Consider the following 27,727-nt stretch of genomic DNA (forward strand, 5'->3'; position numbering starts at 1 on the left):
TTTAACTTTAAGTAAAGGTTGAATTTATGATTTGCACACACAGCGAAGGCTTCAGACAAATGAGATACAGTTAGTTGAGCGTTGGCGTTAACATTAGAGCATTCAAGTGCTTGAGGGATAGCAACAGACAATGTGCTTAAGTGAAACACTGAACAAAGCCATGAATGGGAGGCAGTGCCTGACCCAGCAGCCACTGTCAGTGCCCAGTGATTAACATCCTGTGAATGCTGAACTCCCTGCTTCACGTCTGTTCAGCTTGTTGGTACAACGCTTGTCACAGAAATCTGACCTTTCCATAATTTTGTACCACTATAAACAAGAAGTAAAGATTGACAGAGATTTGATAGGCAGCAGGTTGATAAGGCTTATCTTCAGATTTGTTTCTATATGGTAGCAGTTATCAAAGTGAAAGCCTTTGGTCTACAGTAGAAAATGTGATGCAAATATAGCAATAACTTCTGCTGTTGCAACATCACAGTGGTGTGAAACAGTGAATAAATGACTGACATCTGCTCTTTTTACAAAGTTTACTATTTACAAAGTTCACTAGGGAGATTTGAATAAGTTATGGAGGAAGAGTAGATAGCTAAAAACCCAAAGTCTTCTTTTTCAAATCATCCTCTCATGTGCCATCTTACGCTGCTTCTTACAGAAATTCAGAGTCAAAGCAGCTCTCTTTATTGTGTGTGATTGCATACACTACCGAGTGTTGGGGTATTCATCCACAAAATCATTCTCTGTGGCACACCGTGAGCGTTGGGCTTTATACACAGAGTTAGTTTCCATCCTTTTTTCCACAACAGTGGTGTCACCAAAGTTTGGGCAACATATTAACCAAAGCTTTTTAATATAAGCCATGACAAAGCAGAATAAGCTGTCCTTGTTCACGAGGGATCATAGGAGTTCATAAGAGAGCAGCTGAGGGCAAACTTCTTTTTGAAAGAAATGATGCACCAGAAAAGGCAGTCCTTGATCAAGAGGGCATGTTAGTAGTAAATTTGTAAATTAGTAAATTTGAGGTTTGGGCCAAAATTTTTTGAGATTTCTTGAAAATAGCTAATTTCAAACAAAGTTAAGAAGACCTAGCTGTGGTATGAGACAGTGGGAATTTTCCACTTCTGTCCTCTGATTGCTGGAAGAAAGGGAGGACAAAGCTTTTGAGCTGCTTCTGCAGGTGCTGTGCTTAGACTTTTGAGGAGAAAAACTAAACAAAATGAAACAACAACATAAAATCACCATATTGGAAGTCCTGTTCTCTGTCACACTCTGCAGTAGCCTGCAACTGCTTTAGATGGATCAACAATGATGATGCAGTCAAACTTTTCTTGATAGCAATCATGGTATAAGGTCAAGTAATGGCTGCAAATGGCAGTTGGAGAGATTCAGCGGGGGAGTTGGACTAGATGGCCTATAAGGATCCCTTCCAACTCAAGCAATTCTATAGTTCTACTAAGATTTGGAAAACGTGTCAGTGCTTTTTACCCCTGAGGTTTAGACGGTCTGCCTGTATAACACCATGGCTGACTTGACCTAATGTTGAGGAGTTCCAGCCTGAGGACTTCCTTAAACATCCAGATCAGGTTGATTTGAGTGGGATTGAAGCGCTTTAATACTCCTGAGAAACTGGGCTGAAGCTGTGGCAACAAACAGAGTGGATGTCCAGGAAATACTAAGTGGATAAGTGAGTGAATGACTAAGTGTCTATTTAACAGCAGATAGGAAGAACATGCAAAAGCACATTAAACTTTCAAGATAAACCTAGAAGAGAGGCTATCTACAGTTTGTGCTTCAAAGAGGGGCCTGATCAAGCTGATCTCATCAAGCAGATTTCACAGAAAGGTTAAAGGTGGATGCCAAAAGTTTGCAGATTTACCAAAGCTCTCCAGGTGGAATGTTAAGTGTAAAGTGATTTTCATACTTCACTCTCTAGACAGAAAGAAGAACTCTGATACCGAGGGAACTGGTAAATTTGAGGTATGGTCAATTCTATGTAGTCTTTCAGCCCTGCTGACATTTCTGCCAAACATGTATCTATCTGCATAACACTAATAACATAATGCAATAAAGCAACATTAAAGAGATTAAACAAACAAACAAACAAACAAACAAACAGATAAAACCTTAAGGCTAACAGCACGTGCATAAGAGTTTAAAGGTTGTGCCACTGGATTTTAAGCAACACACAAACACCTTGCAACAGATTCAAGCTTACATGAGTCCAGAGATTGAAGTCCCCTGGCAGAACAGTAAGTTCAGCCTCTTCCAAAGGTGAAGGAAAAAAAGAGATATCTACCTGGAGAAAATAAAGCTGAAGTACAGAGTTGAGTGTCAAGGCTGTACACTGGGAAGAGCACAGTAAGTACCTCCATTTGGAGGAATCAGTGAATACCTATTCCTAATTCTACAAATTCCAGTAGTTACCATGTCTCTCTCATTAACCATTCTTTTAAAATTCATTTATAGGTTCTGTGTACAAAGAACCCCCAACATCCTTAGTGGTGTTGCTACTGGTGAGGTTTTTGGTGTGTGGTACGAAACACTACTCTCCTTTGTTTATTTAAGCTTGCTGCTTCCTCATTAGAGTGTTTGTTATAGGTCAAGTAGTGGAAGAAACAGTGCATATCAGTTCCCCTTTCACCTTCTCTACTCTTTCCAGGATTTGGAGACCGCTGTCACAGATTCTCTGTCATAGCTCTCTGTAAAAGTTTAACCACAGTTGATTCCATCTCTGCTTTTCTAGACTGACTGCCTACTGTGAACCCTCTTCAAAATGCTTCATTTTTACTATGTGTATCTTCCTTAAAAGAAAAAAAAATCAAAGAGGCAGAGATGTAGAGAAAATATGCAATGACAAAATGGATCAGAGGATGAACAAAGATCTCCTCAAACAAAACTCTCACGCAGAAGATGCTTAGAAACAGCAAACATCGCATCAACAGTCCTGAGTGAAGAAGCCACGAGAAACCTGCTCTAGTTTCAAAGCTGTCTTTTAGCAGAGAGTACACGACTAATAAAGGGTTACTCAGAGCCAATTACATCTAAAAGACTTTCTTCATTTCTTACTGAGATATCCAGATGTCTTCATTGAAACAATACTGACACCTCTCAATAAAGAAAAAGCAGCCTGAAATGCTTGGAGGCGGGGGTGGTTTTGGGTAGGACTGTGCTTCAGACACACATCAAGCATCAGAAGAATACTAGCAGCCCTTACACAGACACAACTGAAGGAGAAGTTTGATGACGTTTCCCTGAGAGACATGCGACAGCCTGAAGAGTTGGACTTAAGAATAACAGTATCCTTTACGGCTAGTGCACATGGCATGCTCTTTTGTTATACAACAAACTAGGCCTGTAGGCATGAGAGGTAGGGGAAATAGATTAAAAAAAAACCAACACTACTGGAGAGCATCCACAGGAGGGCAATGAAGATGGGGAAGGGTCTGCAAAGCGAGAAACATATGGAGCAGCTGAGGTCCCTTGGTTTGTACAGCCCAGAGAAGAGGAGGCTGAGGGGAGGCTCCTTGTGGTGGGCCGCAGCTTCTCACGGAGAGTGGAGGTGCAGAGCTGAGCTCTGCTCTCTGCTGACAGTGAAAGTCAGGGGATGGTCAGGGGGGGTGAGGAGAAGGCTGTGCCCCAGAGGGCGGTGGGCATGGAGCAGCTCCCGCACAGTACTTGCTGCAAATAAAACACAGATGGAACTGAAAGATGCTCAGCTACTATCTGCCCACAAGGTAGCAGTGGATCTGTAAAGACAGCATCAAACTTACTCTCCTGAAGATATCTGATTAACTCTTTGTTGTACAGTAATTGTTTACAAGTAGACAGGAACACAGAAGAACTATTTTTCAATAGGACTCCAGAGAGGGTCCTTTTGCAAATGCATCCTGACCAGTCCTCTGGAACATGTCATCCACCTCTTCCTGTGTGAAAGGGACTGGGTATATTTTCATAATAAAACTGTTTGTTGGATTTATATATAAACTGACTTCAGTGCTGCGATGATTATTTCATGTCTCTCACACTGAGCCAATGACTCCCATCTACAGGCACGATCAGCAGCTTCCCACCTGCAGCCAAGCTGAGCACGGACAGCAGCAGAAGCAGCGACACTGAGACTTGTGGATGAGAAGGAAGTACCAGGGCCATTCCTGCAGAAATGTGGGGAGAGTTGCACAGAAAGAGAACTCCCGGCACCTCTGAAGCAATAGCAACAGCCCTGTGCTCTTTCAGCTATCTGCTCTATGCCATAGATTGTGATCTTTCAATAACGTAACTGCTGTGTGGTAAATGTTTAATCATTGGTTTGATAAAAGGCTGGATAGCCAGCACTAGAGTTCAGCCAAGTCCGTGGGTAGGTGGTGCACCTACCAGTGGCTGCTCGCTTTCCTCTGGGCATGGCCTCTCCCTCTGAACATTCATCTCTAGAGGGCATATGGACCAGCACCTGATGTGAAAGAACTGTTCAAGATGCTGTCTGGAATGAAGAGGCTGATGAAGACTGAAGCACAATCCCAGGTTTGTTTGCAGAACGCATCACCCACACAGTGCGGTACTTCCAGTGCCTCAGAACAGTCTCAAAGCAGAGAGAGACGGGTTAGCTTTGTCCTCTTTTGCCCACATCTGCTTGGAGGCCCCATCATACACCCACAGAATGGCAGAATTACAGAGTGGTTGTGTTGGAAGGGACTGTAAATCTCACCCAGTTCCAAACTCCCTAACATAGGCAGGGTAGCCTCTCAATGCTCATTGCAATGCCTGGCCACAATCTGAGTAGAGAAGTCAGGTAACAGAGCACTTCGTCCTACTTTCGACAGAACTTGGCAATTCCTCCCTCTAGTGGGTACAAAGTCCCACCACAGACCTTCAGTAGAAGAGCAAAGAATTTCTCTTCAACTGAGAGCAGCCCCGGAAGAAATTCTAGGTGAAAAACTCAGAAAAACACTTTGGCAGTTCTTTTGCCATTCACCAGGATCCACCAACCCACTAAACGTTCTTCAGCCTCACAACACTTATGGGATCTCATATATAACATGCACATCACCAAGGAAAGATTCTCTGATGTCTGCCTGTAAATACAGACGCTGCTTGAGTGTTCATCACCTCTGACACTCCTGTTCGTCCTGTCTTGGGAAATAACCTTGTGTATTGCAGACAATTTCACTGACAAAGAAAGCAGTGGTAAGGCAGGAAATGTGCCCCAGGACAGAAGCCTGATGGAAATATCTCAATAAATAACAGACACTACTCCCAACAGTGTTAATTTGCCAAGTTAAATGATTGTATCTGATTGTTTCACAGCCCCTCAGATTTTCTACCAACCTTCCTTCACTCACTGTGAGGTACTTATGAGACCAGCAAAGTTACTCGACTCCATACAAAAGGTAGTTCAATAACACATAATGAAAAGTAGTCTGCTACAAATCCAATGTTCACTTCCTGGATAAATTTCCTTCACATAGATTTCCTTCCTAATGAAGGTTGAAGCTTTCAAATGGAGCACCACTCCAGTGGCATACATAGATGGGAAACTTCCCTACACTCACCACACACACTTGCCTATCCTCAACCAACTGGGAGAATGATGTCTTAAAAACGAAAGAAAAGTAAGTAAGAAACAACTTGCTGACACTCATTTGAGCATACTTTGTAAATGAAAGATGGAGCTGCCTACACAGGAAAAAACAGAAGCATAGAACTGTATAAGACAAGTATTAAAAACAGAGCACAACCCACCTGAGGTAGCTGCTTATGAGCACAGTTTACTCCTCCAACTACAATCATGTTCGGCATCATTGGTCTTGGATATTCTAGCACAAAGTCAAACCTCAGAAGCCATACGGAAGCCTTGCCTAAGAGATCTAGTATGGTCACATCTCGCTGAAGGAACTCAGAAGCCAGTTTTTCATATGGTTTCAAAATAAAATCACAAAGAAAAAGATTGGAGATATCAAAGATGACATTCTTCACACGCTGGAGGAAGTTCATGTGATCTGTATAATCTGTAAATGCCCTGGGGACATATGAAGGGGGACTGGGACACTGGGTGGCCTCAATATCGAAGCCACATGGTATTAACCTCATGAAATACACAGAAGGGATGGAAAGATGCTCGGCCAGTATCGCTCCACAGGGCAGTGCAGGATCTGTTAAGAGAGCATCAAAGTTACTCTCCTGAAGATATCTCATAAGTTCTTTGTTGTACAGTAAATGTTCACAGTCTATGATGGTTGATTCAGAGACTTTTTTTATATTTTCACGTACTTTAAAAAATCTTTCCAGAAATGATCCTTCTTTAAATATATCCCTTAAAAATGTGTCGAAACTGCTATCTGTCCCATCTTGTGGGAAGTCAACTTGGTAGGATTTCAGAAGAAAACTGTCTGATGGCTTTATGTTTAAACTGCCTTCAGATGCAACAACGACTATTTCATGTCCTTTCTGCTTCAGAACTTCAAACATTTCCAGCGCGCTGAACCAGGGACTCCCATCCACAAACACCACCAGCAGCTTCCCACCTGCAGCCAAGCTGAGCACAGACAGCAGCAGAAGCAGCGACACTGAGACTTGTGGATGAGAAGGAAATACCAGGGCCATTCCTGCAGAAATGTGGGGAGAGCTGCACAGGAAGAGAACTCCGGGCAGCTCTGAAAGAAAAGCATCAGCTCTGCACTTTTAAGCAACCTGAGCAGCTCAATAACTTGTGAACCTTGGATATATCCAATGTGTGGTAAATGTATAATCCTGGATTGGGTAAGAGGTCAGATAACAAGCACTAGAAATCAGAAAAGTACGTAGGTGGGTGCAAAAGAGGCGAATACAATGGATAAGCTGCAGAATATTCTACAGTATGAACAGTACAGTCTAACACAAAAGAAAGGAGGGAGTGTGTTGTATGGAACTGTGCTTCCGATAGCATGGGCTTCTTTCTAATGCCAGTTGAAGCTTTCAGTGCAGAGTACCACTCCATTGGCATACACAGAGGGGAAGTCACCTCTTCTCAGCCAAGTGGGAGAATGCCTTTTTGTACAGAAAAGGGAAACAAGACAGAGGCAGAAATGTTGGAGTGCGGCACAGGAGGAGAACTCCGGGCACCTCTGAAGCAATAGCAACAGCCCTGTGCTCTTTCAGCTATCTGCTCTATGCCATAGATTGTGATCCTTCAATAACGTAACTGCTGTATGGTAAATGTTTAATCATTGGTTTGATAAAAGGCTGGATAGCCAGCACTAGAGTTCAACCAAGTCCATGGGTGGATGGTCCTATTGAACCCACCAGCTACGCCCCATCTGTTCCTTTTAGAGGAAGAGAGGTGTGTGACCCTGGAAGGAGGCAGGAGTGGCTGTGTGTGGCTCTGTGCTTCTAATAGCCTCTCTCAGGATGAAACTTTTGCGTCCACAGGAGATCTGTCATGCCCACATCACCACTGCACCTACCAGTGGCTGCTCGCTTTCCTCTGGGCATGGCCTCTCCCTCTGAACATTCACCTCTAGGAGACCTACGGACCAACACTGGATGTGAAAGAGATGTTCAAGAAGCTGTCTGGAATGAGGAGGCTGATGATGACTTAAGCACCATTCCAGGTTCATCTTCAGGACACATCATCATCCACACAATGAGGTACTTCCAGTGCAGCACAGCAGAGAGAGAGGATTTACCTTTCCCTCCTCTCCCCTCATCTGATTGAAGGTGTTACTGTAGTCTATCAGTAATATGAAATTATTGAATGGTTGTGTTGGAAGGGATTTTAAAGCCCACCCAGTTCCAACCCCTTGGCACAGGCAGGGTTTCCACTCTCCAGATCGGATTTTCCAGAGCCCTATTCAAACTGGCCTTCAAGAACTGCAGGGACTGTGTATCTTCTAGAACATGTTACTCTGGGCAGCATGTTCTAGAGCATGCCCCCTTTCTGATATCCCATGGTCATTGCCTAGGAAAATGGTGGAAGCAAACAATGCAACCATAGGAAACTAAGGGGGAAAATAAAAAGGTAACTAACCTTTGATAACAGTTTTTCCCGAGTGCAGGTTATGCCTCCAATGAAGAACATTCCAGGCATTACAGGCCTGGAACACTCTAGCATATTTCAAAATTTAAAATACTTCTGAAAATGCAGAAGGGTCTGCAAAGCGTGAAATGTGGAGCAGCTGAAGTCCCTTGGTTTGTACAGCCCAGAGAAGAGGAGGCTGAGGGGAGGCTCCTTGTGGTGGGCCACAGCTTCTCATGGGGAGTGGAGGTGCAGAGCTGAGCTCTGCTCTCTGCTGACAGTGAAAGTCAGGGGATGGTCAGGGGGGGTGAGGAGAAGGCTGTGCCCCAGAGGGCGGTGGGCATGGAGCAGCTCCCAGGGCACGTCCCCGAGCTGCTGGAGCTCAGGGAGCGTTGGGACACCAACCTCAGCCATAGGGTTTGGGTTTGGGTGTTACTGTGTGAGGCTGGGAGTTGGACTCAATGACAGTTGTGATTCTTTTCTAACTCGGGATATTTTATGATTCTGTGATTCCCTGGCTTTTGTAACAGGCTTTTCCCTTCTAGAGGAATGCTGGGAAAGGAGTACTAGTGCAACTGGAATTCAAGGCTGAGACAACAGTAGCCACCTCATACACACTTTAAAATAGCTTTCTGTATAAGGGCAATTCACCCAAAGTAGAAACACACTATAAGAAGCAGCATTCATGAAATCAGCGAGAGGAGGAAGAGATTTGCAAAGCAAGAATTGTCACAAGTTCTTGCTGCTGCATAAAGTCAAGAGCAGAATCTGGCATAGGGTATTGGTCCTTCAACCATGAGACAGTAACAGAAGGATCATAAGCATAGGTTCAACCTCTAAGTAAAGACAAATCTGAAAGACCAAACTAGGAGTTTCACAAATAACCATAACAGTGCTCACATAGACAAAAAAAAATCATCTTGTACTGTTTTCACCACCTTTTATACTACCTACATCTATCAAAGAAGTTGAATTCTTCAGATTCAAAAGCAGAAGGTATTTTGCGTGTGCTTCTGAGCAACAAGAATAGATTCAGACCCTCTGCATATTTACATAGAGGTCAGCTGAGATATACCTCAGCTAAACACAATTTTTATATTGTGATATGCAAGTATTTTCACCAAAACAAGCACTGGCACCTCCTGTTAAATGAAAAACAGCTTGAACCTGTTTACACATTTAGAGAAACCTTTTTAACTAAATGATAAAAAATTCTATAGTGAAAATAATAGTTTAGGAGAAGAAAAAAAAGCAACCTAGAGCATCACTCATGTGAGATAGCTTTTCATGAGTGTAGGTTATTCTTTCAATTATGATCATGTTTGGCATCAGTGGTTTTGGATAGTGGAACAGTCTAATTGTAAAAGCCAAATAGATACCTTGTGTAAGAGATCTAATACAGTCACATATTTTAGAAGAGTTACCCAGAGCCAATTAAATTTGAAATACTTTATCTTTTTAATGAGATATGCAGTTATCATCATTGAGTCAATGTTAGCTCTTCATAAACAAAAAGCAGCTTGAAATCCTTTTGCCATCAACAGCTAAAAGAGACCTTCCAAAAAAATGTGTGTCACAACATCTCAGTGTACATCAAAGCCCACAAGAATGACAGTAAAAAAAAAACAGATGACCCACCTGAGTTAGCTTCTTGTGAGCACAATTTACTCCGCTAACCATAATCATGTTGGGCATCAGTGGTCTTGGATAGTGTAAAACAAAGTCTAATTTAATGAGCCAAATGGAAGCCTTGCTTAAGAGACCTGGCACAGTCACATCATGCTGAAGAAACTCAGAAGCCAGCTTTGCATATGGCTGAAACACGACATCACATAGAAAAAAATTTGATATTTCAAAGACGACATTCTTCACACGCTGGAGGAAGTTCATATGGTCTGTGTTTTCCGTAAATAGCCTGGGGACGTAAGAAGGGGGATTTGGACATTGAGTGGCTTCAAATTCCAAGCCACACGGCATTTGCTGCAAGTAAAACACAGATGGAACTGAAAGATGCTCAGCTACTATCTGCCCACAAGGTAGCAGTGGATCTGTAAAGACAGCATCAAACTTACTCTCCTGAAGATATCTGATAAGCTCTTTGTTGTATAGTAATTGTTCACAAATAGACAGGAACATAGCAGAACTATTTTTCAACCCTTGATATGCTATAATAAATCTTTCCAGGAAGGATCCTTCTGCAAATGCATCCTGACCAGTCCTCCAGAACATGCCATCCACCTCTTCCTGTGTGAAAGGGACTGGGTACATTTTCATAATAAAATTATTCGATGGCTTTATATATAAACTGACTTCAGGTGCAACGATGACTATTTCATGTCCTTTCTGCCTGAGCTTGTCCAACACTTCCTGCATGCTGAGCCAATGACTCCCATCTAGTGGCACCACCAGCAGCTTCCCACCTGCAGCCAAGCTGAGCACAGACAGCAGCAGAAGCAGCGACACTGAGACTTGTGGATGAGAAGGAAGTACCAGGGCCATTCCTGCAGAAATGTGGGGAGAGTTGCACAGGAAGAAAACTCCGGGCAGCACTGAAGCAATAGCAACAGCCCTGTGCTCTTAAAGCTATCTGTGCTATATCGTAACTTTTGATCCTTCAACAAGGTATTTGCTGCATAGTAAATGTATAACCTATGATTTCATAAAAGTCTTGATAACGAGTACTAAGTTCAGGCGTTCCACAGGAGACTGGTTAGTCTGATGAATACATCAGTGAAACATCATTTATTTCAATTGGAGGAACAGTGAAATGTGATCTTATAATGAGGAAGGGGTGGTTCTGTGTACAACTGTGCTCCAGGTTCATCAAGCATCAGGGGGGTACACTCCTTGCACAGACACAACTATTCCCTCAGGCCTCTTAAGACTTCTTCTAATATGATTTTTCGTGAGACCTGCTCATTAGGTAACGTCCATCCATGTCTTCCCTTCAGAACACTACTGCACCCATCTCCTTCCTTTCCTCTCTCTGATGTTTATTGGGAGATCTGTTCTTGCACCTTCAGGCCCAACTATTTCACATTTCTTCTGACTGCACTCATCTGCAAGCACACAGAGACACTGACGCCTACCTAGCAGAAGCACCAGCTGCTCTCATGAACAGTGCTCTCATACAAACATCTTAAGCTGTTCTCATCACCTTTTACATTTCCAACCTCTAGCAAAGAAGTTGAATTTCTCAGATGGTAACAGAAGGTATTATGGGCTTGGTTCTGAGCAACAAGGATAGATTCAGGCCTACAAATCTACATAGATGTCAGCTGAGATTTATCTGTTCTAAACGCAGTCTGAGCTACTCAGTTATTTGTGAACTGTGGATATATCCAAAGGTAAATGTATAATCCTGGATTAGGTAAGAGGTCAGATAACAAGCACTAGAAATCAGAAAAGTACGTAGGTGAGTGCAAAAGAGGCGGATACAATAGATAAGATGCAGAATATTCTACAGGATGAACAGTAGAGCGTAACACAGAAGAAAGGAGGGAGTGTGTTGTATGGAACTTCTGATATGTTCCATACTTGTTGTATGTGCTTCTGATAGCAGTGATCTTTGTCCTGGTTTCCACAGTACCTGGCAATGCTTAGTGGATAGTGGATGCAAAGCCCCTCCTCAGACCTTCACTAGAAGAGCAAAGATTTTCTCTTCAACTCAGAGCAGCCCTGGAAGAAATTCTAGATGAAGAACCTAGAAAAAGAAAAGTGCTTTGGCAGCTCTCATGCAATTAACCAGGATTCACCATGCCGCCATACCTCCTTCAGGCCCACAACATCGACTGCATCTCAGATATCGTGGTCATCACCAAGGAATATTTGTCTGAGGTCTGCCTATAAATACAGATGCTGCTTCTTAGTTTGCATGTCCATGACCTGAGATATTCCGGTTCATTCTGGCTTTGGAAATACCCTTGTGTATAGCAGACAACATCACTAAGAGAGAAAGAATTGCTAAGGCAGCAATGGTACGCACAGGCAGAAGCCTGATGTGCATTCCTCTATAAACAACAGACACTAGTCCCAACAGGTGCCAAGTTGATGATTATCTCTGACTGTGAGACTGTGGCAGACCTTCAGACTTTCCACTACCCTTCCATCACTCATTACAAGATCCATAGGCGAGCAAGAAAGTACCAAATTACTTAACACCACACAAAAAGTATTTCAATAACACATAACAAAAAAGTAGTCTGTAACAAATCCAGTGTTAATGTCACAGTTAAATTGACCTAAGATAGCTTTTCTTTCTAATGCCACTTGAAGGTTTCAGTGCAGGGCACCACTCCATTGGCATACACAGAGGGGAAGTCATCTTTTCTCAGCCAAGTGGGAGAATGCCTTCTTGTACAGCAATAACAAACAAGTCAGAAGCCCTTACTGCCTCTCAATTCACCATACTTCGTAAATGAAAAGATGAAGTCATCTATGCAGAAAAAGCAGAAAGTGAGGAAGAAATGACAGGAATACCATTGTTTTCACTAATACTTGCACAGCTCACTCCTATTGAGAACTAAATATATATCTGATATATAATACTACATTTTTAGGAGCATAGAAGTCTATCAGAATAAGAATTAAAAACAGAGCACAACCCACCTGAGGTAACTGCTTGTGAGCACAGTTTACTCCTCCAACCACAATCATGTTGGGCATCAATGGTCTTGGATAATCTAACACAAAGTCATACCTCAGAAGCCATATGGAAGCCTTACGAAAGAGATCTAACATGGTCACATCTCGCTGAAGGAACTCAGAAGCCAGTTTTTCATATGGTTTAAAAATAAAGTCACAAAGAAAAAGATTGGAGGTGTCAAAGATAACATTCTTCACACGCTGGAGGAAGTTCATGTGATCTGTATTGTCTGTAAAGAGCCTGGGGATATAAGAAGGGGGACTGGGACACTGAGTGGCCTCAAAATCTAATCCACATGGTATTAACATCATGAAATACACAGAAGGGATGGAAAGATGCTCGGCCAGTATTGCTCCACAAGGGAACACAGGGTCTGTAAAGAGAGCATCAAAGTTACTCTCCTGAAGATATCTCATAAGTTCTTTGTTGTACAGCAACTGTTCACAGGATATGAAACCTAAATCAAAACCTTTTTTCACATTTTCACGTAGTCTAAAAAATCTTTCCAGAAATGATCTTTCTTCAAATATATTCCTTAAAAATTTGTGGAAATTGTCATCCATCTCTTCCTGTGGGAAGGGGACTGGGTAGCTTTTCACGGTAACATTCCCTGATGGCTTTATGTTTAAATTGGCTTCAGGTGCAATGACGACTATTTCATGTCCTTTCTGCTTCAGAATTTCTAACATTTCCAGCACACTGAACCAGGGACTCCCATCCACAAACGCCACCAGCAGCTTCCCACCTGCAGCCAAGCTGAGCACAGACAGCAGCAGAAGCAGCGACACTGAGACTTGTGGATGAGAAGGAAGTACCAGGGCCATTCCTGCAGAAATGTGGGGAGAGTTGCACAGGAAGAAAACTCCGGGCAGCACTGAAGCAATAGCAACAGCCCTGTGCTCTTAAAGCTATCTGTGCTATATCGTAACTTTTGATCCTTCAACAAGGTATTTGCTGCATAGTAAATGTATAACCTATGATTTCATAAAAGTCTTGATAACGAGTACTAAGTTCAGGCGTTCCACAGGAGACTGGTTAGTCTGATGAATACATCAGTGAAACATCATTTATTTCAATTGGAGGAACAGTGAAATGTGATCTTATAATGAGGAAGGGGTGGTTCTGTGTACAACTGTGCTCCAGGTTCATCAAGCATCAGGGGGGTACACTCCTTGCACAGACACAACTATTCCCTCAGGCCTCTTAAGACTTCTTCTAATATGATTTTTCGTGAGACCTGCTCATTAGGTAACGTCCATCCATGTCTTCCCTTCAGAACACTACTGCACCCATCTCCTTCCTTTCCTCTCTCTGATGTTTATTGGGAGATCTGTTCTTGCACCTTCAGGCCCAACTATTTCACATTTCTTCTGACTGCACTCATCTGCAAGCACACAGAGACACTGACGCCTACCTAGCAGAAGCACCAGCTGCTCTCATGAACAGTGCTCTCATACAAACATCTTAAGCTGTTCTCATCACCTTTTACATTTCCAACCTCTAGCAAAGAAGTTGAATTTCTCAGATGGTAACAGAAGGTATTATGGGCTTGAATCTGAGCAACAAGGATAGATTCAGGCCTACAAATCTACATAGATGTCAGCTGAGATTTATCTGTTCTAAACACAATTTCTAAACTGTAATATGCAAGTGTCTTCATCTAACCAAGTACTGGCATCTCTTGGTAAGTGAAAAGCAGCTTGAACCTGTTTACACAGTTAAACCTTTCTAACTAAATGATACAAAGTTCTGTAGTGAAAATACTAGTTTAAGTGAAGAAAGAAACAAGGGCATCACCCACCTGAGATAACTTCTTATGAGTGCAGGTTATTCCTCCAATTATGATCATGTTCGGCATCAATGGTTTTGGATAATGGAAAACAAAGTCAAATCGTACAAGCCAAATAGATGCCTTGCGTAAGAGATCTAATACAGTCACATCTTGCTGAAGGAACTCGGAAGCCAGTTTTGTGTACGGTTGAAAGAGAAGATGACAAAGAAGAGAATGTGGGATGTCAAAAAAAATATTCTTTACACGCTGGAGAAAGTTCATGTGGTCTGAATTGCCACTGAAAATCCTAGGGATGTAAGAAGGGGGGTTGGGACATTGAGTGGCATCAATATCTAAGCCACATGGTATATGCTGTAAAAGAAACACAGAAGGGATTGAAAGATGCTCAGCCAGTATCTGCCCACAAGGTAAAAATGGGTCTGTAAAGAGAGCATCAAACTCAGACTCCTCAAGATATCTGATGAGCTCTTTGTTGTACAGTAAATGCTCACAAGTAGACAGGTATATGGCAGACATTCTTTGAACACGTTGATGAATTGTAGCAAGCCTTTCCAGAAAGGATCCTTCTGCAAATGCCTCCTTAGAAAATTCCCGGAAACTGCCATCCATCTCTTCCTGTGTGAAAGGGACTGAGTACATTTTCATAATAAAATTGTTTGTAGGCTTTATGTGTACACTGACTTCAGGTGCTACGACGACTATTTCATGTCCTTTCTGCCTAAGTCCGTCTAATACTTCCCGCATGCTGAGCCAATGACTCCCATCTACAGGCACCACCAGCAGCTTCCCACCTGCAGCCAAGCTGAGCACGGACAGCAGCAGAAGCAGCGACACTGAGACTTGTGGATGAGAAGGAAATACCAGGGCCATTCCTGCAAAATGTGGGGAGAGCTGCACAGAAAGAGAACTCCGGGCAGCTCTGAAAGAAAAGCATCAGCTCTGCACTTTTAAGCAACCTGAGCAGCTCAATAACTTGTGAACCTTGGATATATCCAATGTGTGGTAAATGTATAATCCTGGATTGGGTAAGAGGTCAGATAACAAGCACTAGAAATCAGAAAAGTACGTAGGTGGGTACAAAAGAGGCGATACAATGGATAAGATGCAGAATATTCTACAGGATGAACAGTACAGTCTAACACAAAAGAAAGGAGGGAGTGTGTTGTATGGAACTGTGCTTCCGATAGCATGGGCTTCTTTCTAATGCCAGTTGAAGCTTTCAGTGCAGAGTACCACTCCATTGGCATACACAGAGGGGAAGTCACCTCTTCTCAGCCAAGTGGGAGAATGCCGTCTTGTACAGAAAAGGGAAACAAGACAGAGGCCACTTATTGCCTCTCAATTCACCATACTTTGTAAATGAAAAGATGAAGTCATCTATGCAGAAGAAGCAGAAAGTAAGGAAGAAATGACAGAAATACCATTGTTTTTTCACTAATACTTGCACAGCTTACTCCTATTGAGAACTAAATATACATCTGATATATAATACTACATTTTTAGGAGCACAGAAGTCTATCAGAACAAGAATTAAAAACAGAGCACAACCCACCTGAGGTAACTGCTTGTGAGCACAGTTTACTCCTCCAACCACAATTATGTTGGGCATCAATGGTCGTGGATAATCTAACACAAAGTCATACCTCAGAAGCCATATGGAAGCCTTACGAAAGAGATCTAGCATGGTCACATCTCGCTGAAGGAACTGAGAAGCCAGTTTTTCATATGGTTTCAAAAGAAAGTCACAAAGAAAAAGATTGGAGGTGTCAAAGATAACATTCTTCACACGCTGGAGGAAGTTCATGTGATCTGTATTGTCTGTTAATAGCCTGGGGACATACGAAGGGGGACTGGGACACTGAGTGGCCTCAATATCTAAGCCACATGGTATTCCTCTCAGTAAGTACACAGAAGGGAGGGAAAGGTGCTCAGCCACTATCGCTCCACAGGGCAGTGCAGGATCCGTAAAGAGAGCATCAAAGTTACTCTCCTCGAGATATCTCATAAGTTCTTTGTTGTTCAGTAACTGTTCACAAGCTCTGCAGCCTAAATCAAAGAGTGTTTTCAATCTTTCTCGTACTGCATGAAATCTTTCCAGGAATGATCCTTCTCTAAATGCATCCTTAAAAAATGCTTGGAAATATCCATCCATCTCTTCCTGTGTGAAAGGGACTGCATAGCTTTTCATAATAAAATTCTCTGATGGTTTTATTTGTAAATTGATTTCAGGAGCAACGATGACTATTTCATGTCCTTTCTGCCTAAGTCCATCTAACACTTCCCGCATGCTGAGCCAATGACTCCCATCTACAGGCACCACCAGCAGCTTCCCACCTGCAGCCAAGCTGAGCACAGACAGCAGCAGAAGCAGCGACACTGAGACTTGTGGATGAGAAGGAAGTACCAGGGCCATTCCTGCAGAAATGTTGGAGTGCGGCACAGGAAGAGAACTCCGGGCACCTCCGAAGCAATAGCAACAGCCCTGTGCTCTTTAAGCTATCTGCTCTATGCCATAGATTGTGATCGTTCAATAACGTAACTGCTGTGTGGTAAATGTTTAATCATTGGTTTGATAAAAGGCTGGATAACAAGCACTAGAGTTCAACCAAGTCCATGGGTGGATGGTCCTATTGAACCCACCAGCTACGCCCCATCTGTTCCTTTTAGAGGAAGAGAGGTGTGTGACCCTGGAAGGAGGCAGGAGTGGCTGTGTGTGGCTCTGTGCTTCTAATAGCCTCTCTCAGGATGAAACTTTTGCGTCCACAGGAGATCTGTCATGCCCACATCACCACTGCACCTACCAGTGGCTGCTCGCTTTCCTCTGGGCATGGCCTCTCCCTCTGTACATTCACCTCTAGAAGGCCTATGGGCCAGCACTTGTGAAAGAGCTGTTCAAGATTCTGTTTAAAATGACAGCAGTTTGATTGCAGGACACATCATCCTGTACACAATGAGGTACATCCAGTGGCTCAGAACAGCTGGCCACTCACTGAGTAAAGAACTCAGGTAATAGAGCACCTTGTCCTACTTTCCACAGAACCTGGTAGTCCCTTTCAATAGTGGGTACAAAGTTCCACTACAGACCTTCACTAGAAGAGCAAAGAATTTTTCTTCTACTGAGAGCAGCCCTGGAAGAAATTCTAGGTGAAAAACACTGTGGCAGCTCTCATGCAATTCACCAGGATCCACCATGTCATCATATCTTCTTCAGGCTCTCAACATTGATGGAATCTCAGATATCACAAAGTCATCTCCAAGGAAAGATTGTCTGAGGTCTGCCTGTAAACACAGACTCTTTTTCATAGCTTGAGTGTCCAACATCTGTGACATTTCTGTTCATTTTGGCTTTGGAAATACTTTCTTATATAGCAGGCAATTTCACAGACAAAGAAAAAAGTGATAACTCAGAAAGGGTGCCTCTGGACAGAAGCCTGATGTGCATTTCTTTATAAATAACACACTACTCCCAGCAGGTGTCAATTTGAAAGATTTTATCTGACTGTGAGGCTGTGACAGTCTCTCAGACTTTCCAGCACCCTTCCATAGCTCACTATGAGATCCTTATGAGAGCAAGTAAGTCCCAGTTACTCAGCACCATAGATAATGTATTTCAATAATACAGAGCGAAAAAGTCATGTGTAAGAAATCCAGTGCTCATTTCACAGTTAAATTGGATGATAGAAACATAGAATAATATAATCACCAATGTTGGAAAAGACCTTCAAGATCATACAGCCAACCGCCTGCCTCTCACCAACAGTTCTCACTAAACCATGCCCCTCTATACAACATGTAAATGTTTCTTGAACATTTCCAGTGTCAGTGACTCCACCACCTCACTGAGCAGCCCATTCCAGCACCTGACCACTCTTTCACTGATGATTAACCTAAGGTGCCTTTTTTTTTTTCTAATGCCAGATGAAGCTTTCAATGCAGGCACCACTCCATTGGCGTACACACAAGGTACACATTCCTATACTTCTCATATACTCTTACCTATCCTCAGCCAAGTGGGACAATGTCTTCTTTTATAGGGAAAAAAACAAATCAGAAGCCACTTATTGCCTCTCAATTCACCATACTTTGTAAATGAAAAGATAAAGTTGTCTATACAGAAAAAAACAGAAAGAGAGGAAGAAATGACAGAAATACCATTGTTTTCACTAATACTTGCACAGCTCACTCCTATTGAGAACTAAATATATATCTGATATATAATACTACATTTTTAGGAGCACAGAAGTCTATCAGAACGAGAATTAAAAACAGAGCACAACCCACCTGAGGTAACTGCTTGTGAGCACAGTTTACTCCTCCAACCACAATTATGTTGGGCATCAATGGTCGTGGATAATCTAGCACAAAGTCATACCTCAGAAGCCATATGGAAGCCTTACGAAAGAGATCTAGCATGGTCACATCTCGCTGAAGGAACTCAGAAGCCAGTTTTTCATATGGTTTAAAAATAAAGTCACAAAGAAAAAGATTGGAGGTGTCAAAGATGATGTTCTTCACACGCTGGAGGAAGTTCATGTGATCTGTATTGTCTGTAAATAGCCTGGGAATATAAGAAGGGGGATTGGGACACTGAGTGGCCTCAATATCTAAGCCACATGGTATTCCTCTCAGTAAATACACAGAAGGGAGGGAAAGATGCTCAGCCACTATCGCTCCACAGGGCAGTACAGGGTCTGTAAAGAGAGCATCAAAGTTACTCTCCTCGAGATATCTCATAAGTTCTTTGTTGTTCAGTAACTGTTCACAGGCGATGAAGCCTAAATCATAGAGTCTTTTCACTCTTTCTCGTACTCTATGAAATCGTTCCAGGAATGATCCTTCTTCAAATGCCTCCTTTACAAATGCCTGGAAATCTCTGTTTATCTCTTCCTCTGGTATGGGGACTTGGTACAGCTTCATTGTAAAATTGTCTGATGGCTTTACATGTAAATCGATTTCAGGAGCAACGACAACTATTTCATATCCTTTCTGCCTGAGTCCAACTAACACTTCCTGCATGCTGAGCCAATGACTCCCACCTACGGGCACCACCAGCAGCTTCCCACCTGCAGCCAAACTGAGAATGGACAGCAGCAGAAGCAGCGACACTGAGACTTGTGGATGAGAAGGAAGGACCAGGGCCATTCCTGCAGAAATGTAGGAAGAGCTGTTCTATTGAACACGAGCATCTCTGGGCTTTTAAGCTAACTGTGCTGTGTTTTTCATGATGATCTTTAGACTTATTTGCTTTGTGGTGAATGTATAATCACTGATATGGACAAATTGAAGGTGTTAAAGTTCAGCCAATCTCTCTAGCAGTCATCTGATCCATAGCTAAACTGGATAATGCCCATCCATTTGTACTGAATTAATAGGGGGACTAAAGGGAATAACATTTTTTTTCAGCAAGTAATGCACTAATAATGCTGTGTAACAAATCATTAACTGAAAAAAACTATGTACATGCGTAAGAAAATAAGGAAACCATGCTGTGGAAGTATAAGACTAAACTGAAAGAGCAACCAGAATGTTAACTGCCAATTGACAGGAGTTACAAGAGAGTAAAGCCACTCAGATCCCTTGGTACCCAGTTAAAGCCTGGGCAGAAGTAACCAATAACGCTTTCAGAACAAGAACTGTTTTTAAGTGGCAGGTTATGGTGTTCTTATTTCAGAGGAAAGACTAAAACTAAAATACCCTGTCTGAGCAGTTAGCAAGCATTTTTGTTAGACATGTGCTAACCTGCAGGATTAAATTTTTCTTTTAGATATAACTGTGATACCTAGCTACATCTAGAAGATAACAAATAAAGGGCTGGAATGCCATTAAAGAATCAGTAATAAAACTATGCTGGACCCTGAACTTTTTAGCCCTTGCAAGACAAGGGTGAAAGTGAGCTCTGGTTTTAGAGGAGAGTCGAAATTTAAAGTGGAACTGCGTGCAGACAAACTGGTCTCGTCACTTTCCCAGAGGGCCTGTCCGGGTTTGTCCCTGAAGCAGCCTTTAAACAGGTCAGATGAACAGAACAGAGAAAAAAAAAGTACTACCCCAATAGAAGTGGCTATGGAGAGGGTTTATTGCAATTTGAAAGACATTTCTGTGAGTAAGCAGGACCTGAGCAATAGCTGGTCGACTGAAGTAAACAGTACTTACAATGGGCAGCATCAGATGAAGTAATGGGAGGAGTTAAGCACAGCCTGAGGGCAGATAAGGCTGGATCTGGGGAAGGTGTGCAAGCTTGTAAAATGCAAATCTATTTTACTATAAAGCATCCTTAATTCATATTCACAAAGGCATATGGATTTACAGGAAGAATAGAAGAGGTGACAGGCAGGAGGAATACATACACTATGTATGACACAGAGAAGTGAAAAACATTCAAGGGAAGAACAGAGAAATGCCTGTTTCTTTGTAAGGGGTATTTGTAAAGGACAAAAGTTTTATCTCTTTCAAGAAACAATGTGATTTACTGCTGACACTGCTGGATGACACTAACTAGAGATTCATCAGCTGCTGAGGAGTGCTATCTCCTCCTATCTATCCTTTCCTACTTAATGTCTACCTTCACAACATGAGACTGTTGTACTTATCACAATCAAGCAAGAAGCTGAGATACATGCAGCCACAAGCTAATGTAGTACATCATGAAGTTAATGTAGTACATCATGAACACCAGAAAGTCAACATGCATCACACACATGCAAGAAGTAATCAGCATTAAAGATCCCACAATATTTACAGGAAAGCATTTTCTATCTGAACTGGATGTCTTATAAATATAAGACAGCTGAGTATGCAGCTGCCTAGTTTTTGTGATGGAAACTGTTGCTTGACTGTAACTTTCCCCATAATAAAGGATTAGCCTTTCAACTCAAACCAAACACTGCTGTTAAAAAAAAGAGCAAATAATGCTATTGCACTTTACCCAGTGAGTTACTTTTCTGACTAGATAAGCAGCTAGTACTCTTGAAGAAATACACTATTGTGTCAGGGGGCAAAGAATTTTTGAAAGAACTGTTAAATCCACCTACACTTTTATGCATTAATTCCTGGACCAGGTGAAGTTTGTGTACATGACCAGCTGGAATTAAATATAGCATAGCATGTGATTTCCTTAGAGAACAAAATCCCTATGTTGGGCAAGTCCAAAAAAAGAAGATGGAATCATGTCTTCTTCTGCTGGTCAACGACACCACTGTTTTTCACATGCCTTGACTATACAGAAACAGTTACTCTAAATTACACCTTTAGGTTAAGTAATGTCTATATCAAATGCCATTAGGTCACACACAGACCGTGCAAGCGTATGACTACCAGAACTTTTCCCAGTCACTCACTAACCTGAGGTAATAGCTTCTTCCTTCTACAGTTTATGCCTCCAATGAAAACCATACTGGGCATCACAGGCATGGGATAGTCAAAGGCAAAGTCAGTTCTCTTCAGCCAAATAGATCCGTGACTTAGAAGCTGTGTCAATGTCATAGGCTTTTGGAGAAAGTCTGAGGCCAGCCTTTCAAATGGTGAAAAGATGATACTGCAGGTAAAATACTCTGAAATGCTTATCAGTAAGTTCTTCATTCTCTGAGGAAATGTCATATGATCTGTACTGAATGAAAACAATCGTGGGACATAGGATGGTGGGCTTGGGCTCTGAGCAGCATAAATGTCTATAGAACATGGAATACCTCGCAAGAAGAAAACGGTAGGAATAGACAAATGCAGAGCAACTATTTGTCCACAGGGTGTCAGAGGATCTGTAAAGACTGCATCAAATTTGCTTTCTTCCATAAATTTCATCAGTTCTTTTCTGTACAGTAAGGAACTGCAGGCAGTTTGAAACATAGCAGAAGTCTTTCTAAAATTTTCCCAAGTATCCAAAAATCTGGTAAGAAAAGGCCGTTCACTGAAACTGCTCATACCAAAAGTATGCAAAAGCTCTTCCATCTCTTCCTGCTTGTATGGTACAGGATACGTCTTCATCGTGAAATTCCCTGAAGAATCTATGAGGATATTGCTGTCTGGTGCTACAACAACTATTTCGTGCCCTTTCCTGCTCAGCTCAGCCAGCACTTCCTTCATACTGAGCCAGTGACTGCCGTCCATCGGGATCACCAGCAGCTTCCCAGCAGCAGCAGTACTCAAGGAGCACAAGAAGAGGAGAAGCATTGCCATCAGCATGTTGCAAGGTGGAAAGAAATCCAAGCAAGTGTGAGCTGGGGTGGTTTGAAAGCTTTTGAGGCTTCAATCCACCTACACAAATATGCCACTTCGCAATGATACTTTTGCCCTTTTGACTTACTGTTTCATATGTTTAGCAGTTTGCACGCAACTGGATTCATGTCAGGAGATTAATGATTAAAAAATGTTGAAATGGGTTTTGGACTTCAAAAGTAGGCTTGTACAAGCATGAGAAAGGTGTGTCTGCTGTCATAAACATGGCTCTCCCATACTGTGACTACAATTCAATGCCTCACCCTTCTCCTTTCCATACTAGTACCACAGACTGATGGCCTTCTTAGCATCAGCAGCCCATCAATGCAGACCCCACTTTGTCTTACCCAAACTGCAGCAGCCCCCACCTCTCCTATTCACCTTTCTTGCCTCTGGGAGATAGAGGACTGCTAGCTGCTGAGTGAGTTGGCTATGTTCAGCGTTGGCTGACTGATGTAACTATGCAAGCAACTACCGTTCTGAGATAAGCTGAGTCATTGGGCAAATGTTCATTGAAAGCACTAAGTGCAGGAATTTATCCTTGAACTCAGTCACTGTTTCACACGGGCAAGCATTAATAACTTTGCGTATGTGAACACAAGTCACGCAAGGAGCTGGGATTAACTCTTGCCTGTCTCCTGCACTTCACCTGGAAAAGTCTGGATTTGCTAGAACTACACATCCTAAAGCTGATTATTTTCCTCTCGTGTCCATCCGCTTGAAATAATCTCTAAAAAGACAAATCTCTGGAATCTCTTGCTGTTCTCATACAGCAACATTTATTCAATGCAGAATTACTGTAGCTCTGATGTAGAAAGGAGATAGAGACCCATTACTTGACTAGTGATCAGATCAGATGGTGATATCTGGGCACCTATCTAATCTGTTTGCTCCTTTCCCAGAGATGGTTTAAAGATAAGGTGCTGTGGGTGGCTGTTAAGTGAGCTAATGAACATGCAATAGCATCTGTCACTTAGACATGGTGAGTATTTATTGGTAATGCCAAGGTAAATGCAGGTTTCTGACTGCACTCATTTGTCAGAGAGCATTTCTCAGGTGCTCAGTCAGTGCTGGGTCACCTTCAGCTGATCATTTAAATGTGGGTCTGCAAATTGCAACCTTCATATTGGCAAATAAGTTATAAATAATCATGCCTAGGTTTTACTCATTCATGTAACTGAATTGAACTTGTATACTACCTAAAATCAGCTCATAGTTTATATCAGCATGACCCAAGGATGTTGGCTATTTCCAACACACTATGAAATAGGATGGCGCCATCCTAACCATCTCACAGCAACACAGTGCAAGGGAAAACAGAAAGATTGTGCACAGAAAATCTGTCACAGAGTGAAAAATTCTCTCACAAACATGTGTGATACTTTCACTCCCATTTAAGGCTTCCCATCACACACAAAATAGCTGCCTCAAATTCATGCACCTCCCACAGGATTTTCCCATTCTTGCTGTTCATTCAATAACTGAAGAGAAGGTGGGCTGTAACACGACTGGTATCTTGGCATCCAAATGGAGACGTTTGATAAAATGATGGTGGATGTACATCACATCACTCCAGACCTTAAACCAATGTCCAAGAACCCAATACAAACATCCTTACACAGCAGGCTGTCTGACATGTTAACAAGTGGGATGAGCACCCACATGCAGACTGCCATGTGGTTTGTGCAGCTGATGGAGCTCCTTGGGATAGAAGAAACTGGACTTGGACATTTACTGACAACATACTCCATTGTACCTGGGAACCAGTGACAGAAATGCATCCACAGAATGGTCGTCCAGAAACACTGTTTGGATTACGTGATATGGTGCTACTCGGTTTGTAAAGAGCACATCAGAATTCCTCTTAGCCATATAGAGTTGGACAGCTTTATCTCACTGAATTCTGTCGGAGTTGTTACAGTGTAATAACTTGGTATTTTTTAATAAGTATTTTTTTTCTAATAAAACACAGGCAAATTGTGCAGTGGGGTATAATAGAGATAAATATGAAAAATCAGTGTGGAAGTACCTCTATTGTTATTTAAAAAAAAAACAAACGAACTAGTTGGTAAAATTGCGAAAAACTGCGAAGTTTTTTTTCCCATTGAATCAAAATTGCATTTTTGAAGATAAGTACCCAACTGAAAATCTTTCCCCATTTAAACATAAAACTTCCATCTAACCTCTTATCCTATCAAGTATAAAACTATTGGAAAACAGAACCACTGACCCTCAGATAACATAAGCCAATGTGGTTCTAGCTCATGAGTCCAAGGTCTGTGTGAGTTCATTTCAGGGCTGACACAGATCATGAACTCTGTGGAGTCAGATCTTTTTCCTGGATCTAAACTGCTGAGTCATTGTTGGTAATAACCTGCTGCAGTAAAACTTTATATATATGTAGGTGACCAGGAAGGTGTTGTCTACAATGAAAAATCCTGTAGCAGCATTTGTTACTTCAGGCATCCAAGGTTCTACAACACTGGTGGGGCCCTCTTTCCTCTGCATTTTTTGCCTACTTATTTCCAAGCCTTGTGAGAAAGCTTTAACCTCAATGAGAACCTACCTTCAAAAAGAACAGATAGCTCTATCACCTGTACAATCCACATTCCATAGTGTGGAAGATAGTAGACAAAGATAGTAGATTAACGTGAATTTTCAAAGGATACACAGACAGACCTGTTACTCATAACCATAGCAAAGGCTGATGAACACTAGAAGATGAAATCAAGGTAGGCTCTGACACATGAAGACAGACAGCCACATGCTTCTTTTGTGGGGCTTTCACAGACATCTGCTTGAGTCTTTAATATCAGATCAGTGATCTTTCCTACTCATAATTTACATGTCCTTTTGAAAGACTGTACAAGCAATGGCTATTCTTTTTCCTTTTATTCAGACATATCTAACCAGATAGAGAGAACTAGGTGGTTTGCTTCATTCTGTGGCCCTAAAGACTCTTGTGGTAAGAAGATTGTCTCAGTCGCCTCCAACACAAGCACTTATCTAACATATCTAAACATACTTATCTAAACAAAAGAGAAGATATTAGGGCTTTGTTCTACACAATTCTGATTCAGGTGCACTTAGAAGATGTAATTTTTGAATACTTTTTTCTTGCTTTTTTTTTTCCCAAACTTGATTCAGAGATCTGACTCTCACCCAAAAACCTCTATGGGAATTTATAGAAGACATCCATGCCTAGAATCTAATTAAATAACTTTCAAAGAACAAGAGGACATATTTTTGAAAGGCTTTCTTTTGGGTTTAGGTTTGGCTGCAGCTTATATATTTGCTACTTTTTCCAAATTTTAACTGTCATGTGCATTTGATTTCTTTTTCAGTTTATATTAACATCTTGACATGAAGAAAAAGAGGTAATTCAATCTACCTGGCTGAATGAACAGAAAAACAATTGACAAATGGCTGAAATGTTAGTCCTATAACCTTCAAGAATGAAAAAGGAGAATGGGTATATAGATGTACATGCACAGAAACGTGAATGCCAATCTTCAACAACACTGAGGCCAAGGCTCCCTTCAACAACAGACTTGAGTCCCCTTTATCCTGCAAACTTCTCATGACAGTCACTACAGTCAGATAGCAACATCTAGAGCCCATAGCTCCCACAGCCACCAAAGCATCTGGATTGAATGCTCCTGGCATGACAGCAAGTGCCTGATGTGTCCAGATGGACAGTCCTGAACACCGTGGAGCAGATAAAGACCAGACAGTGTCTACGTATGTTCCTCAGGCTAATCTTTCAGAGCTATGTAGCAGTATGGTTGCGGTGCTTGCTCTTCTGGAGGTGGATGTAGCATTAGAAACTTAGATAAAATAGAAGCTACCAAGTTCTTTAGGGGAGAAATGTCTACCACTTGCCAAAATCCAGATGAGCTTCAATTCAAAAAAACAGTTCATCATTTGCATAATGTTTACATGTAACTTAAATTTTCTTATTTGATAAGACTTTAGGATTGCCAGGATATGATTTAATCAGAATGCTGAGTACTAGCAAATAATATTTATGAATCTTGCAGGATTTTTGATTAGCTTTCTATTTTTAAATATGAAGGTGTGAAGATTCAATGTAAGATACTTACATATTTCTGTTCTTGGTTTTCAATAAAAATAAAATAAAGTTCTATACCTGAGACAGCTTGTTCTTCTGAGCACAGTTTATCCCTCCAATAAAAACCATGTTTGGCATTGTTGGTCTTGGAAATTCAAATGCAAAATCATATCTCATGAGCCAGACAGATCCATGGCTTAGAAGGTCTGTAGCTGTCACTTTCTTTTGCAAAATCTCATATGCAAGTTCTTCAAACTGAGTGAATAAAGGCTGACAGTAAACAAGCTCCAGTATATTGACCAGCATGTTTTTCACACGTTGAGCAAATGTCATGCTATCTGAATTATTTAGGAAGAGCCTGGGAACATAAGAAGGAGGGCTTGGACACTGGGTAGCTTTTGAATCCATACCGCAAGGAAATCCTCGCAAGAAGTAGACAGAAGGAACTGAAAGATAATCAGCAAGTATTGGTCCACACATCAGAATTGGATCTGTGAAAACAACGTCAAATTTGCTCTTTCTCAAATACTGCATCATTTCTTCGTTGTGCAAGAGGCTCTGGCACGTGGTGAAAAAAAACCTGAAAATTTCCATAATGTTTTGATACATTGTAATAATTATTTTCAATGTAGATTGCTCAGTAAAATGTTCATTAACAAATGACTTGAGCACAACATGTAAATGCTCATCTGTATAAGGTATTGGATATACTTTCACTGTATAATTTTGATGCTCCTTTGTCTTCATAAACAAACTTGATGATGGTACAACCACAACAACATCATGTCCATTTTGCTGGAGTTTTCCTACTACTGGTCGCATACTGAGCCAATGACTTCCATCCTGAGGTATCACCAGGATCTTCCCACATTCCGCAAAGATTAAAGATGATAGAAGAAGAAAAAATATCCCAGTACGTTGGTAAAAACACAGAAATTGAAGAGCCATTTCACTGAAAGTAAGCTGTAGAGCTCTGTTCTGGAGACACCCAACACAGTCCTTTATATGAAGGTCTGTGTAAGCTTT

At 41.7% G+C, this 27,727-nt stretch overlaps 3 protein-coding genes and 6 pseudogenes across 3 annotated transcripts in view; all 9 read right to left on the reverse strand.

The window, feature by feature from the left end:
* The window catches only part of LOC100547885 (UDP-glucuronosyltransferase 1A1-like), a 41,397-nt gene extending 13,733 nt beyond the window's left edge, over positions 1-27,664 (reverse strand). Inside the window, exon 1 of the mRNA XM_085227953.1 lies at positions 26,780-27,664. Within this exon, the coding sequence (XP_085084079.1) occupies positions 26,780-27,649 (870 nt within the window). The 5' untranslated portion in view covers positions 27,650-27,664. The remainder of the gene's footprint in view (positions 1-26,779) is intronic.
* Positions 18-5,726, reverse strand: LOC109364174 (UDP-glucuronosyltransferase 1A5-like; annotated as a pseudogene).
* Positions 4,864-9,580, reverse strand: LOC146543935 (UDP-glucuronosyltransferase 1A1-like). Its single transcript, XM_085228186.1, has 2 exons — positions 5,734-9,580; positions 4,864-4,917 (listed from the first exon to the last, which is right to left on the reverse strand). Exons 1-2 carry the CDS (start codon positions 6,592-6,594, stop codon positions 4,864-4,866), a joined length of 915 nt encoding a protein of 304 aa, XP_085084312.1. The 5' UTR covers positions 6,595-9,580.
* On the reverse strand, positions 9,061-12,542 carry LOC146543936 (UDP-glucuronosyltransferase 1A1-like). Its single transcript, XM_085228187.1, has 2 exons — positions 9,623-12,542; positions 9,061-9,126 (listed from the first exon to the last, which is right to left on the reverse strand). Exons 1-2 carry the CDS (start codon positions 10,481-10,483, stop codon positions 9,061-9,063), a joined length of 927 nt encoding a protein of 308 aa, XP_085084313.1. The 5' UTR covers positions 10,484-12,542.
* Positions 12,381-14,290, reverse strand: LOC146543937 (UDP-glucuronosyltransferase 1A1 pseudogene; annotated as a pseudogene).
* On the reverse strand, positions 14,398-15,851 carry LOC146543938 (UDP-glucuronosyltransferase 1A1 pseudogene; annotated as a pseudogene).
* On the reverse strand, positions 15,536-16,890 carry LOC146543939 (UDP-glucuronosyltransferase 1A1 pseudogene; annotated as a pseudogene).
* Positions 18,592-21,694, reverse strand: LOC100547576 (UDP-glucuronosyltransferase 1A1 pseudogene; annotated as a pseudogene).
* On the reverse strand, positions 21,748-22,801 carry LOC146543940 (UDP-glucuronosyltransferase 1A1 pseudogene; annotated as a pseudogene).
* Positions 27,665-27,727: the final 63 nt, after the last annotated feature.

Source organism: Meleagris gallopavo, chromosome 7 (assembly GCF_905368555.1).
Source record: "Meleagris gallopavo chromosome 7, MGAL_WU_HG_1.1, whole genome shotgun sequence".
NCBI lineage: Eukaryota > Metazoa > Chordata > Aves > Galliformes > Phasianidae > Meleagris > Meleagris gallopavo.